The sequence below is a fragment of the Rhinatrema bivittatum genome, chromosome 6 (assembly GCF_901001135.1).
Source record: "Rhinatrema bivittatum chromosome 6, aRhiBiv1.1, whole genome shotgun sequence".
NCBI classification, from domain to species: Eukaryota; Metazoa; Chordata; class Amphibia; order Gymnophiona; family Rhinatrematidae; genus Rhinatrema; species Rhinatrema bivittatum.
Genome location: NC_042620.1, coordinates 249,153,047 through 249,167,672, shown reverse-complemented (window position 1 = coordinate 249,167,672; position 14,626 = coordinate 249,153,047). Strand labels below are relative to the sequence as shown.

General features: G+C 49.6%; 1 protein-coding gene across 5 annotated transcripts in view; it reads left to right on the top strand.

Annotated features, from left to right (window-relative positions):
• The window catches only part of PATL2 (PAT1 homolog 2), a 197,933-nt gene that overhangs the window by 37,064 nt on the left and 146,243 nt on the right, over window positions 1-14,626 (top strand). For all 5 annotated transcript variants that reach the window (XM_029606759.1, XM_029606760.1, XM_029606756.1 and 2 more), the window contains one exon: window positions 13,276-13,445. In XM_029606759.1, the coding sequence (XP_029462619.1) occupies window positions 13,276-13,445 (170 nt within the window). The remainder of the gene's footprint in view (window positions 1-13,275; window positions 13,446-14,626) is intronic.

The window sequence follows — 14,626 nt, the reverse complement described above, 5'->3', positions numbered from 1 at the left end:
GGAATGTCACCATATATCCCCAGAGGAGATTTGTAGGGTGGCGATCTGGAAATCATTACACACATTCGCCCGACATTCTCACCTGGATGTCCAGGCTCCAGGCAGCGGGAATTTCGGTACAGGGGTGCTCAGAGCGGGACTCTCTGGATCCCATCCCATTTAAGGTAGCTCTGGTACATCCCAGGAGTCTGGACTGATCCAGGTACGTACAGGGAAAAGAAAATTAGGTCTTACCTTTTGTTAATTTTCGTTCCTGTAGTACCACGGATCAGTCCACCCGCCCATTTATTCTGCTATGGCAAGGAGAGTCCGGAATGATTGTTTTTTTCTTTCCTTCCCAGCTTCTTCCTGTCTATTCTGTTATCGATGGCTCGGGTTCTGTTCCCATTTGGGGAGTTGAGTCTGTTCTTGTTGTTAGGTTACTGTATATATTTAGTTTGGGGCTTCATTCTGCTTTGACATTAAGTAATACTGCCAGACTGTAGGTGGCACCAGCCTAGATAAGGCGGAGTTTTGTTTGTAAACTTCTGTCTCCATCTGCTAGAGGGGGGGGGGGGCAAAACCCAGGAGTCTGGACTGATCCGTGGTACTACAGGAATAAAAACCGTCGACAGGTTTACGAGATCCGCGAACCACAGTCTGCAAGGCTACTCGGGAGCTACGAGAATGACCGGACCCCTGTGGAGCTCTATCTTCTGAACACCTTGCCTACCAGGGGCCACGGAGGAAACACGTACAGAAGAATGTCACGTGGACAGGGAAGGACTAGCGCATCTATCCCTTCCGAACAAAGCTCTCTCCAGTGGCTGAAGAACCTGGGAGCTTTGGCGTTGTCAAAGGTTGCCATCAGGTCCATTCCTCGGTTCCGGTGATAGGGGGTCAGTTGGGTCTTCTCTAAGAGGAGTGAGCCAAGATCACAACAGACCAGTGGGTCTTAAGCGTGATAAAACAAGGTTATGCTTTAGAATTTGCTTGGTCACTAAGACTTGTTCATGGTCTCCCTGTGTACTTATGAGGAAAAGAAATTGACAAGACTGTTTCCCACACTGCGTATTCACATGCTGGGAGTCATTGTTCCTGTCCCCCTGGAGGAACAGGGACAGGCCGCTATTCCATTTATTTCATAGTTCCCTAGAAGGAGGGAATGTTCCACCCAATCCTGGCTTTAAAAAGGGTGAACATGGCTCTAAAGGTTCCTCTATTTTGGATGGAAACCCTGCATTCAGTAATTGCGTCAGTGCACAAGGGGGAGTACCTGGTGTCTCTGGATTTGACTGAAGCGTACTTGCACATAGGAATCTGGCTCGATCATCAGATATCTAAGATTCATGGTTCTGGGAGAACATTTTCAGTTTTATGCCCTGCCCTTCAGTCTGGCGACAGCACTCAGAACCTTGCCATCAGGTCCAGGTGAGGAGGACCTCACTGGTTGACAATCAGCTCCATTGCCTCGTCGGACAACTCCCACTCGCTGGGGTCGAGCTGCTAGCGACTCAAAAAATCTGCTTGAACATTCTCTTTGCCCGCAATGTGAGACGCTGTTAAGCATTGCAGATGGCGCTCCGCCCAAGCGAAGAGCTGGCCTCGAGGGCCACCAGGCGACTCCTGGTGCCCCCCTGGCGATTGATGTACGCCACCATGGTAGTTGTCAGAGTACCCGAACTGCTCTTTGGCGAAGCAGGGGAAGAAAAGCTTGAAGAGCCAGACGAACCGCCTGAGCCTCCAGGCAATTAATGTGCCAGCAGGATTGGGCAGGTGACCAATACCCCTGCGTGGCCTGTGTTTGGCAGACTGCTCCCCAACCGGAGAGACTGGCGTTATTCTGAAGGGGTCATCACTACTCTTTTGCAGTCTAGGAAGACTTCTATCTCCTTGGCCTATGTGAGGGTATGGAGAGTTTTTGAGGTGTGGTGTAAGGAGTAAGATGTTGATTCTGTGTGCCTCTGTGGCACACATTCTGGCCTTTCTGCAAAATGGTCTGGTAAAGGGTTTATCCTTTAATTCCCTCAGGGTTCAGGTGATGGCTTTGGCCTGTCTTCAAGTAAAGTGCGAGGAACGTCTCTAGCTGCACATCTGGATGTGGTGTGCTTTCTCTGGGGAGCAAAGCACTTGCATCCTCCGGAAACCTTGTCTGTCTTGGAGCTTTAATGTAGTTCTTAAAAGCATGTGTGCGGCTCCATTTGAACCTCTTGAAACTGGCTACTATGAAGGATCTCACGTTGAAGGTGGTTCTCTTGGTGGCAATTTGTCGGATTTTAGAGCTTCAGGCCTTGTCATGTAGAGCTGTTTGTTTTTATTTTTTTAAATTTTTTTGAGGTATTTTGGATTCAGGGGAATTGAGGACGGTTCCTTCCTTTCTGCCAAAGGTGATGTCGTCATTGCACTTAAATCAGTCAGTAGAGCTCCTGTCCTTCCCCATTTGGATCCTACTACACCTCAGGCCAAAGAGTTGAGACCTTTGGATGTGAAGCATGCATTGTTGCAGTACCTGAAGGTCACTAATAGCTTCTGCTTATTAGATCATCTTTTTGTGCTATGGAGTGGTGCAAAAAAAAAAAGTCATGAAGCTACAATTGCATGGTGCTTGAAAGAAGCTATTGGTTCCGCATATATCTGTCCGTGTCGCCCTGTCCTGGAGGGGTTGAGGGTTCATTCTGCCCATTCTCAGGCAGCCTTATGGGCCAAGTGTCAGCAAGTTTCGATATAAGAAATCTGTAGAGCAGTTACTTGGAAATATTTGCACACTTTTGCCAGACATTACTGTTTTTGGATATCCAGGCCCCAGAGGCCATGGATTTTGGTGAGTGTGCTCTGAGCGGGACTCTCGCCGTCCCACACTGTTTAGGGAAGCTGTGGTACATCCCAGGATTCTGGACTGATCTGGGTACATACAGGGAAAGGAAAATTTGGTTCTTACTACTAATTTTTTTCCTGTAGTACTACAGCTTAGTCCAGAGTCCCTACCCTCTGGAAGAAAGAGAGATTTGGAGAGTCCACTCAATCTGTTGTGATTACTCTGAAGACTGGCACAGGTTTTGTTAGTCCTACATAGGGTTTTGTGTGTGCGCATTATCTGTTCTAGATTTCCACTTCCCACTGCTCGTTTGGGGGATGTTAATTTATATTGGTATTTGTTTCTATTTTGGCTTGGGTACAGATGAATACTGAGGGACTGCCACATAACACTGCACCTCGTATTATGTAGTAGTGTCAATAAAACTTTGTCTTCATCTGCTGGAGGGGAAGTAAAATTCAGGAGTCTGGACTGATCTGTGGTGCTACAGGAATGAAAATTAGCAGGAAAGAACCAATTTGCCTTTAAGCAGTAAGGAATAGTAGCTTGGGATCTATTTAATGTTTGGATAATTGCCAGGTACTTGTGACTTGGATTGACCACTACTGGAAACAGGATACTGGGATTTGGACCCTTGGTCTGACCCAGTATGGCATATTTTGTACTTTTGTTCTTATGTTCATGCTGGGCATGCTCAGTGTTCCAAGTCAAAGTTCTAGAAACGTTGAATTAAATTTTCCCCTTTGGGGCTCCATCTGATGATGTCATCCATGTGTGAGGACTATCATCCTGCTGGTACTGGAGAACACCTGTTAAAGTAAGCAACTCTGTCTAGGGAAGATTTGGTTTTAGTTTTTATTTTCCCTGTGAATTATCAGTGTTTCATAATGAAATGGGGAAAAAAATCAGTAGAAAGACTTTCTCCCCCCCCCCCCCCCCCTTCCAGCCAGCTTTGGGGCAATGTTCTAAATCGCCCTTGCCCTGCCCTAGATTTTCCAGACTGGTGAAGAAAATTTACCCATGCTGAGGTTACACAGGTTTCATATTAGTTACTATCCACTAAATTTTGGCTGTGTGCTGCGGCAGTAAAAAAAAAAACAAAAAACTCCATAACCTAGACTTCTCCAACCCCAATTCAGCCCTCTCCTCCTGGTACAATATCACAAACTCGATAGCCAACAAAATATGCCCACTGTCTGTGAAAGTAATCAACCCAGCCCTTAAGAAAAAACAACCGTGGTTCTCTCCAGAATTACAGAAACAAGAACTTAGACACAAAGAATGCAAATGGCGCAAAGACTCTTGCCCCAACACTCTGCCTACAAAGTCTCCCTTCACTGCTATAGAAGCTCCATTCTACGATCAAAAAGAGACTTCTATGCCCGCAGAATCCATGACTTCCAATTCGATGCCAAGGCTCTATTTTCTTATGTCTCAGAACTCACAAAAATATCTGCCCCGGCCATCCCTGACAACCAAACCTACATCTTCCCTGGAGATCGAGTACATTCTTAAGAAAATGAAACCCTCCATCACCCTTCAGACCACATCCTGACAACTTATATCTATTCCGGACAGTATATCCAAGCCGTTGGCGGAAATTATAAACTGCTCCTTATCGCAAGGAATCGTCCCCGATGCTCTAAAACTCGCCACCCTTAAACCCCTACTGAAGAAACCTAACCTAAACCCAGGAGACCTTTCCAACTTCCGTTCCATTTCCAACTTTCCGTTCATCGCTAAAATTATGGAGAGACTGGTCAATTCCCAACTCTCTGACTACCTGGACAATTCTCTATCAGACTCAGTTTGGTTTCTGTAAATCTTTAAACACTGAATTCCTCCTAATCTCACTCACAGATTACTTCGTTTTGGGCCTAGACAAAGGAAAGTCATACCTACTAGTTCTACTTGATATATCGTCCGCCTTCGATACAGTGAACCACTCTATCCTACTAAATCGCATATCAGACATTGGTATCTCTGGAACAGTCCTCAGTTGGTTTGAGTCATTCCTCAGTAACAGACACTATAAAGTCAGAATAAACAACAAAGAATCCCCCAGCATCAAATCCACTTTAGGAATACCTCAAGGCTTGTCCCTCTCCCCCACCCTCTTTAATATCTACTTACTACCCCTCTGTCAGCTGCTAGCAAATTTGAAATTAAAGCATTTCCTATACGCTGATGATGTGCAGATTTTGATCCCCATAACAGAATCCTTACCCAAAACTCTCAAGTTCTGGGACAGCTGCTTGCACTCTATTAACCTCCTCCTCTCCAGCCTAAATCTGGTCCTTAACTCAGCTAAGACTGAACTCCTCCTCATTTCCCCAGAGCACAACGATCTTTCACAGCAGACCTCCTCCTCCACCATGGTGACTCAAACAAGAGATCTGGGAGTGATTCTAGACAACCGTCTGAACTTAAAGAAATTTGTCAATAACACAACCAAAGACTATTTCCACAAATTCTAAAAAGACTTAAACCACTCCACTTCCACAGCTTTAGGACGGTCCTCCAGGCTACTCTGTTTTCCAAGACAGACTACTGTAATGCCCTACTGCTGGGATGCCCCGCTTCTACCACCAAACCCCTTCAGATGCTTCAGAATGCTGCCGCTAGAATTCTGACAAACTCCAACCGAGGAGACCACATCATACCCATTCTCAGGAATCTCCACTGGCTCCTTATAAGCTTCAGAATCCTGCATAAGTCCCTCACAATTATTCACAAGACCATACACAATCAGCACTCACTCGACCTACATATCCCGTTACGTCTACACACTTCCAAAAGACCAATAAGAGAGACCTATAAAGGAACCCTCCACGCCCCTACTTCCAAATCCACCCTTCGTATATCCACCAGGGAACACACCTTCTCCACAGCAGGGCCATCTATCTGGAATACCATGCCTCAAGACCTATCCATTTTGTTAATCCTATTCCAGTACTGCCATGGCGCTGCTCCGTGGTCACCCTTGATTTCTTGTATAAAAGTTCAATTTTATTTATTTATGTATTTATTTTTGTATTGTATAGTGCGCTATATATGATCCATGGCACATACAGTACTTTACTTGTTAAGCTTATAATGGTTTAAACTTCTGCTGTCTGCTCTCTGTTTCCCAAGTTACCATAACACCTTGTTTTGTGTAACTTTTTTTTTTTCTTCTCGTTACCGTTAATGTTATAATACCCTGGTTCCTTGTAAACAGATATGATATATTTTCATGAATGTCGGTATATAAAAGAGTTAAATGGTGAATAAAACTAAGAATGTTATGACTCTTTGCCTTCATGGTGAGACCACACCTTGAGTACTGTATGCAGTTCTGGTTACTTCATCTCAAAAAATATATAGTTCCCTGTACGTACCTGGATCAGTCCAGACAGTGGGTTATGTCCCCAATCCAGCAGATGGAGTCAGCACAAGCTTTGAGGGGGCGTATCCATATATACTACTACCCCCTCTGCAGGAGTTCAGTATCTTCTGACTCCAGCAGATGCGAGTAGGGGAATCAGGCTTCCCCTCCTTTTCCTTCACTTTCTTGCTTGATTATGGCTTGTTGTTGTCTTTTTCTGTGGATCAAGTTTGTATCAAGTTTGTATTAAGTTTAAAAAAAAAAAAAAAAAAAAGGCAGAGTTCTTTCAACTCCTGGGGAGTGGCTTCTCTTCCTTGTCTCTTCTCTGCGGCCTTGCTGTTTATTTCTCGTTGCAGCCAGGGGTAAGTTTGTTTTTCCTTTGTAGTTTTTTCCTTCACAGCTCAGCCCCCGGTGCCCGCGAAAGCCGGTGGAGCCGGCCTCTTCGCTCTTTACTCCCTCACCCGCGGCCATTTTACAGCTCCTCATGGGCTGCTGAGCCATTTAGGGAAAGATGTCTGGGGCGGGTCGTGTGGCCAGGAAGGCCCCCCCGCGGCACCCTCCTCTATTTTCAGACAGCGGGCAGTGCGGGCCGACCGGGCCCCCCCGCAGCGGCGCCTTTGTGCGCGTGGCCCCCCCCCGTGGCTTTTTTTTTTTTCTTTTCTCCTGCAGCGATCCCGATGCCGCGGCCGTCCCGCTGTGCGGCCTGCGGAGACCCGGGGTCCCGGATTTCCCGGGAGGGCATCTGTGCACGATGCCTTCCCGGGGGGGAAGGTACCTCACAGTCCCTGACTGATTTCTCTTTTTTGCCCGGGCGGTGCGGGCCGGCCACTCCGCCATTTTTGGCGGGAACGGCGGCCATTTTACATTCTGAGCGCCCTGAGGCGCAGGCCACGAGGGGGAACGGATCCCTGGAGGCCAGGAGGGAGAACGGATCCCTGGAGGACTCTACCAGCGGGGGTGTTCCCCCGATTTTGGTGCAGGAACCAAGCACCCAGAGCCAGGGAGCAGGAACCACGCCGCCCCCGAAGCGCACCCGAGCAGGCCGGGGTTCTCTCCGGAGTTTATCCTGCTCATGCATACCGCTTATCTGCAGGGGCTGGAAGCACCTGTGGGACCCCCCCCCCCCCCCTCCTAAGATCCCTCGGATGTCGCCCTTGACGCCGGCCCCCCCCGACCCTCCGGGAGTGGGGGCCTCCCGCCTTCCTACCCAGGTCCGATCCACGCCCGCGGCAGTGGGGGCGGTGCCAGACCCAGCGGGACATGGACTTGACCTCCCGGACGGGGGACAAGGGGACGGCACACAGGAGGGGGATGATCCGCGTACCCACGCCTCTTCCAGAGGGAAGAGCTGGACGACCTCATCCCGCAGATCATCCAAGAATTAGATTTGGATCCGCCACCAGACCCGCCTGCCCCAGTAGCTCCCGCTGTCATCACTTCTTCAAGGAAGGGAGATCCTGTCCTGGCGGCACTCCGGCCGAGGGCTCGGGCTTTTCCCATTCATGACTCGTTTTTACAACTTCTCACCAGGGAATGGGACACCCCGGAGGCCTCCCTGAAGAGCAGCCGGGCTATGAAAAAGCTGTACCCCGCTCCCCGAAGATTTTCTGGACCTCATCAAGGTCCCAAAGGTGGACTCCGCAGTGTCGGCGGTCACGAAGAGGACGACTATCCCAGTGACGGGAGGTGCGGCGTTGCGGGACACACAGGATCGTAAGTTGGAAGTTTTCCTTAAGCGGGTTTTCGAGGTCTCCGCTCTGGGTATGCGGGCGGGTGATGTGCAGTTCGCTTGCCCAGCGGGCTAGTCTCCTTTGGGTGCAACAACTCCTCACGTCTCAGAACCTGCCGTCCGATGAGGCTGCCCAGGCAGATCGGCTAGAAGCCGCAGTGGCGTATGGGGCGGACGCCTCGTACGACCTTTTTCGGGTCCTCACAAGATCCATGGTTTCGGTAGTGGCAGCACGCCGACTACTGTGGCTACGCAATTGGGCGTCTGATACGTCCTCTAAGTCCAGTCTGGGCTCTCTTCCCTTCAGGGGCAAGTTCCTCTTCGGGGAGGATTTGGACCAGATCATCAAGTCCCTGGGGGAGAACGCTGTTCATCGGCTGCCGGAGGATAGGTTTCGACCATCCAGAGCGTTTTCTTCTTCTCGGACCAGAGCCAGAGCGCAACGGCGCTACAGGGGTTACAGACAGACGGGCTCCCGGCCATCCGCCCCCAGGTCTCAGCCCTGGTTGCGCGCCTTCCGCGGGCATCGGCCCGCACGCACTACTCCCGGAACCGGGAACCCCTATACCAAGTCTTCACAATGATGCCAGTCTCGCCCACTCCCCTGTCCCCAGGATTGGGGACCGACTAACGTATTTCTAAGCGGAGTGGGCACGGATCACCTCGGACCAGTGGGTCCTGGATACCATAAAACACGGCTACGCATTGGAATTTGTCCGCCCCCCGCAGGGAAGGTTCATCTTTTCCCCCTGTGGCTCGGACCTCAAGAGAGGAGCGGTGCAGCTGACTCTGGACAGACTCCGGGAGATAGGCGCTACTGCGCCCGTGCCCTTCGGAGAGGTGGGCTCGGGCCACTATTCCATCTATTTCGTCGTACCAAAGAAGGACGGTTCCTTCCGGCCTATCCTAGTCCTCAAGGAAGTCAACAAATCCCTTCGAGTCGTTCGGTTCCGCATGGAAACGCTCCGGTCAGTGATTGCGGCGGTGCATCGGGGGGAGTTCCTCGCCTCCCTGGACTTAACGGAGGCCTACCTGCACATTCCCATCCGCCCGGACCACCACAGTTTCCTTCGTTTCAAAATTCTGGACCAGCATTTTCAGTTCACGGCTCTCGCGTTTGGATTGGCGCCGGCGCTGCACACCTTCACCAAGATCATGGTAGTTGTGGCGGCAGCTCTCCGGAAGGAGGGCATCCTGGTTCATCCTTATCTGGACGATTGGCTCCTCCGGGCGAAGTCATTCGATCATGGACGCTCAGCGGTGACTCGAGTAGTACGGTTTCTACATTCCCTGGGATGGGTAGTGAACTTCTCCAAGAGCTCCCGCATGCCCTCGCAACGCTTGGGTTTTTTTTTGGGGGGCAACTTTCGACACCCTACTGGGCAAAGTTTTTCTGCGCCAGGACAAAGCTCAATCCTTGCGGGATCACACACGACGGTTCTCTGCGTTACCAGAGCCCACCTCCTGGGACTACCTGCAACTCCTGGGAGTGATGGGGTCCACCATCGACCTTGTACCTTGGGCTTTCGCGCACCTCAGGACCTTACAGTGGGCGCTCTTCTCCCATTGGAAACCAGTATTACAGGACTATCAGATGATTCTCCCGCTCCCACAGAATGCCAGGGACAGTCTGGGCTGGTGGTTGGATCCGCCGAACCTGGCCCGTGGCATGTCCCTCGATCTGCCAAATTGGGTGGTGGTGACCACCTATGCCAGTCTAGCAGGCTGGGGTGCAGTCTGCGATCGAAGCGCCACGCAGGGGACGTGGTCCACGGTGGAGGCGAAGTGGTCAATCAACCGTCTGGAAACCAGAGCGGTCCGGCTAGCTCTGCGACATTTCCTCCCGCTTCTTTGGAACCGAGAAGTCAGAATCCTATCGGACAACGCTACCACCGTGGTCTACATCAACCGACAAGGAGGCACGCGCAGCCCGCAGGTCGCGCTCGAGGCGGCGCTGCTGATGCAGTGGGCGGAGCGTCATCTCGTCCGGCTAGCGGCCTCGCACGTCGCCGGTGTGGACAACGTCCAGGCGGACTTCCTCAGTCGTCAACTGCTGGACCCGGAGAGTGGTCTCTCTCCGACAAAGCAATGCAACTTCTCGTCCATCGGTGGGGGGCCCCCCACTTGGATCTGATGGCGTCCGCTCTCAACGCCAAGGCTCCACGCTTCTTCAGTCGCCGGAGAGAGCGCGGAGGGAGTGGATGCCCTGGTCCTCCCGTGGCCGCCATATCTTTCTTTTCCACCATGGCCCCTGGTGGGCAGGATGCTCCGCAGAATAGAAAGCCATCAGGGGACCGTGGTTTTCGTCACCCCAGAATGGCCCAGGCGACCCTGGTTTGCAGACCTGCTACAGCTGGTGATCGACAGGCCAATCAGGCTGGGGCACCTCCCCCAGCTCCTACATCAGGGCCCAGTATTTTTCGAGCAGGCAGAATTCTTCTGTCTTGCAGCCTGGCTTTTGAGAGGCGCCGCCTCCGGCGTCGGGGCTACCTGGAGGCGGTAGTATCCACGCTATTGCGGGCACGAAAGACATCGGCCTATGTTCGAGTCTGGAAGGTGTTCGAGCTGTGGTGTACCAGCCAGGCCACGAGACCCGCTAAGGCTTCTGTACCTCAGATCCTTCAGTTTCTACAGGCGGGGGTGGAAAAAGGGCTCGCCTATAATTCACTACGGGTTCAGGTGGCCGCCCTTGGTTCGCTGTTGAGCGATGGGGGCTCTCTTCTACAGTATCCTGACATTGCTCGTTTTCTCAAGGGTGTCAAGCATATGCGTCCTCCGTTACGGGACCCTTGTCCCTCCTGGAGTCTTAACCTTGTGCTTTGCTCCCTGTCGGGACCACCGTTCGAGCCGCTGCGCAGCGCAACGATAAAGGATCTCACTCTCAAGACTGTATTTCTTGTGACCATCTGTTCCGCTCGATGCATCTCGGAGATGCAGGCTCTGTTGTGTAGAGAGCCCTATCTCCGTTTCTCCGACTCTGGAGTTTCGCTTCGCACCGTTCCCTCCTTCCTTCCGAAGGTGGTTTCTGCATTCCATGTGAACCAGACGGTGAAGTTGCTGTCCTTCTCTTCCTCAGAGCCGAAGTCTCTCCGTCTCTTGAATGTCAAGCGCACTCTGCGCCTCTATCTGGAGGCTACAAATGAGTTCCGAACCTCTGACCATCTCTTTGTACTCTGGGCCGGTCCTAAGAAGGGGTCTCAGGCCTCGAAGACTACCATTGCCAGATGGCTGAAGGCCGGCATTGCTGCTTCTTACATTGGGGCGGGTCGGACTCCCCCACCCGGAATCGTAGCGCATTCTACACGTTCTCAGGCGGCTTCCTGGGCGGAGGTTCGCTCGGTATCCTCGCAGGAAATTTGTAGGGCAGCCACCTGGAAATCATTACACACGTTCTCGAGGCACTATCGTCTGCACCTCGCCTCTTCGGTCTCTGGACACTTTGGCGAGCAGGTTCTCCGAGCAGGCCTCGCAGGACCCCACCCGATTTAGGGAAGCTTGGGTACATCCCACTGTCTGGACTGATCCAGGTACGTACAGGGAAAAGAAAATTATTATTTACCTGCTAATTTTCGTTCCTGTAGTACCATGGATCAGTCCAGACGCCCACCGCGTTTGGGTTCTTGATCCTGCTCAGCTCTGCGCTGCTTCTTGCTCGCAGTGTTCTGTGTCTTCACAGTTGTTTCTTTTCGCTGTTTTTCACAGCTCCCTACAAGTTGGTAGGATGTTTGCAGTTACTTGTTGCGGTTACAATTGTTTTCATTATCTGTTTCCACAAACTTGATCCTTTGGGGGTTTCTACTCGGGCTTTGATATACTCGATACTGAACTCCTGCAGAGGGGGTAGTAGTATATATGGATACGCCCCCTCAAAGCTTGTGCTGACTCCATCTGCTGGATTGGGGACATAACCCACTGTCTGGACTGATCCATGGTACTACAGGAACGAAAATTAGCAGGTAAATAATAATTTTCTTTTATAGATATCTAAGGTACAGAGAAGGGTGACCAAAATGATGAAGGGAATGGCATGGCTGCCCTTTGAGGAAAGGCTAAAGAGGTTAGGGCTGAGGATTGATGTGATAGAGATCTATAAAATCTTGAGAGGTCTAGAATGGGTAAACTTGAATCTGTTATTTACTCTTTCAGACGTTAGCAAGTAGCACATTTTAAAATCTGAGAAGAATTTTTTTTCAGTTTAAACTCTGGAATTTGTTGCCAGAGGATATGGTTAGGGCAGTTAGTGTAGCTGGGTTTAAAAAAGGATTGGATATGTTTCTGGAGAAGTCCATTACCTGCTATTAATCAAGTTGACTTAGGAAATAGCTACTTCTATTAGTGGCATTAGAATCTATTTAATGTTTGGGCCCTTGCCAGATACTTGTAAACTGGATTGGCCACTTTTGGAAACAGGATGCTGGGTTTGATGGACCCAGTATAGCAACTTATGTTCTGATGAGTCTTGTCAATTTTTTTTGCATCAAGAATTTAACTTACTTAAAAATGTTAAGTTGCCCAGAACATGGGATGGTGCAGCCTAGAAGTATTTTAAATAAATAAATTAGCCCCATGCCTAATCTGGTAAACAGCTGAAGATTTGCTGTTCTGAATCTCATTCCATAAAGCAGCCCTCTATCTGCTGATCCAACCCTCTCCTTTCTCAGGGAACAGGAAGAGATGTGAAGAAATTGTGGAGTGGTGGAAGAGCCAGAGAACAGGTCACTGTTGGGGAAGAAGGGAATCAGATAAGAGACTGGAGGGGGTGGGGGAGTAATCAAGTGAGGGAGAGATACAGGAAAGAGTTGGAGAGATGACGTGTTTTGGACAGGGAAAACTAGAGGATGAAAGGAAATAAATGGTTAGAAACTGTCACTGGCTAGCAAGAGAAGAGATGATGAATGGGATAGATTTAGAAGCAGAGAAGAGATGATTGGAGGAATGGGAAATGTTTATAGACTGAAGGAGGAAATAAAGAAGAGACAGAAAAGTAAATTGGAAAAGGAGTTAGATGAGGAAAGCAGAAAGACCTGGACCAATGTGATTAGGAAAAATGCCACCCAGACAATTTAGGAAGAAAACTTTTCAGTTTAGTTATTGGAATTTGTATGATATTGACTCTTGTAGTCTTTCAACAGGAGTGAGAATGGATGACTAGGTGAAGTGGAATCAGCCAAGAATAGCCTTGATAGCCTGCATATGTAAATGGCCTACCATGACACCTAAACTGTTTTTCTTATAAAGTGAGAAAACATTCAGAGCAGGATTGGAGTGCACTGTCAGAACTGTTTGGGAGTGAAGGGGGTAATGGAGTATAATGCAACAGGAAAAGATTGCGATGCTTTGAAAAAGTTGTTTAAGAACTCTTGCTAAAACACTTTCTTGTTTCAGTCTTCAGGTTTTATATCGCAGACCCCTTTTCAACAATTGTCTCCTAACATAAGCACCCCGACACGGGGCATGTCCCCAAAGATGGTCTCCATGCGGTTTGGACCCTTGTCCCCCAGCGCAAGCCTCTCTCCTTCATACAGCCCTTTTGACAGCATGTGTCAGAGACTGAGGTAATAGGAAAGAAGCATGAAGGATGAGGGCATAACATTCTGTTCTGGCAGGTGGGAAGGGCAACAACTTTATAGGAAAAGTTCTGGGTTCCTAGAACTGCTTAATATTTCACATATCCCACAAGTAGCAGAGACCACTGTCTGTCATTTTACTTTTTACAGATAATTTGTTTGAGATTCTTTCATATGCTTCTCTGGGTTAGCCATGTTTTTGAAACAAATATCACACTGACAACTCTCACTCGGGATCCATATTGGCTCTGTCCAAAAAACTAGTCATCTTGAGAGACATGCTGTCAAGACTCTAACCTGATCCTAGAAACTTGAACTTCCTCTGCATTCAGGCAGGCCAGTCCACAGAAGTGGGTTATGCACACTAACTAGCAGATGGAGACTGAGATCAACTGATTTGCTGATGTCCGTGCAGTGCCATATGAGAGTAACATCAGCTGCCAGTATTCTCCATCTCCAGAAGATGGTAAACATGCATACTTTCTTGTGGACCTGTCAGAAGTAGGACAGGCTGGCAGGAAGGGGAATCCTCTGGTAGTTGGTCTCCCTTCCTCCGTTGAGTGCCTTGGCGAAGAAATTCAGAGATTTGCAGGAAGACCTGAGGTAAAGGCAGTTAGCCCTTTCTCAGAGGACAAGCAGGATGGCAGTCTTCACACATGGGTGACATCAGATGGAGTCGTGATGCAGGAAACATCTGTCAAAGTTTCTAGAAATTTGACTAGGCACACTGAGCATGTCCAGCATGCCCTATACCACATGACCACATTGAGTCCCCCTCCACTCTTTTTCTGCGGAGCTGTAAGCATCGCGATGTGAATGAGCTCGCTTTGGCTGTTTTTTGGCTGTGAGGAAAACTTCATTTTTTGCATTTTTTTCTCTTTGTTGCATCACTGGGTTCCTCTCAGTGCCTTCCTGTAGTCTCTCCTAATCAGGTTTGTTGGCGATTTGGATAAGTTTCCTTTCACGGTCAATTCCCCTGTGGCGGCAATGCATCAGTGCCTGCCGGCAATCGACACCCTGCCAACATTGTCTTCCATTAATGCCCTTTTGTTTCGTCCATCATAGCCACGTCTAGTTTTTAGTGATGACCCTGGTGCCTGAGGACTGTGTTCATTACGGAGCCGCATGGGACATGTGTCCTCCTCCTACTACTACTACTACACATTTCT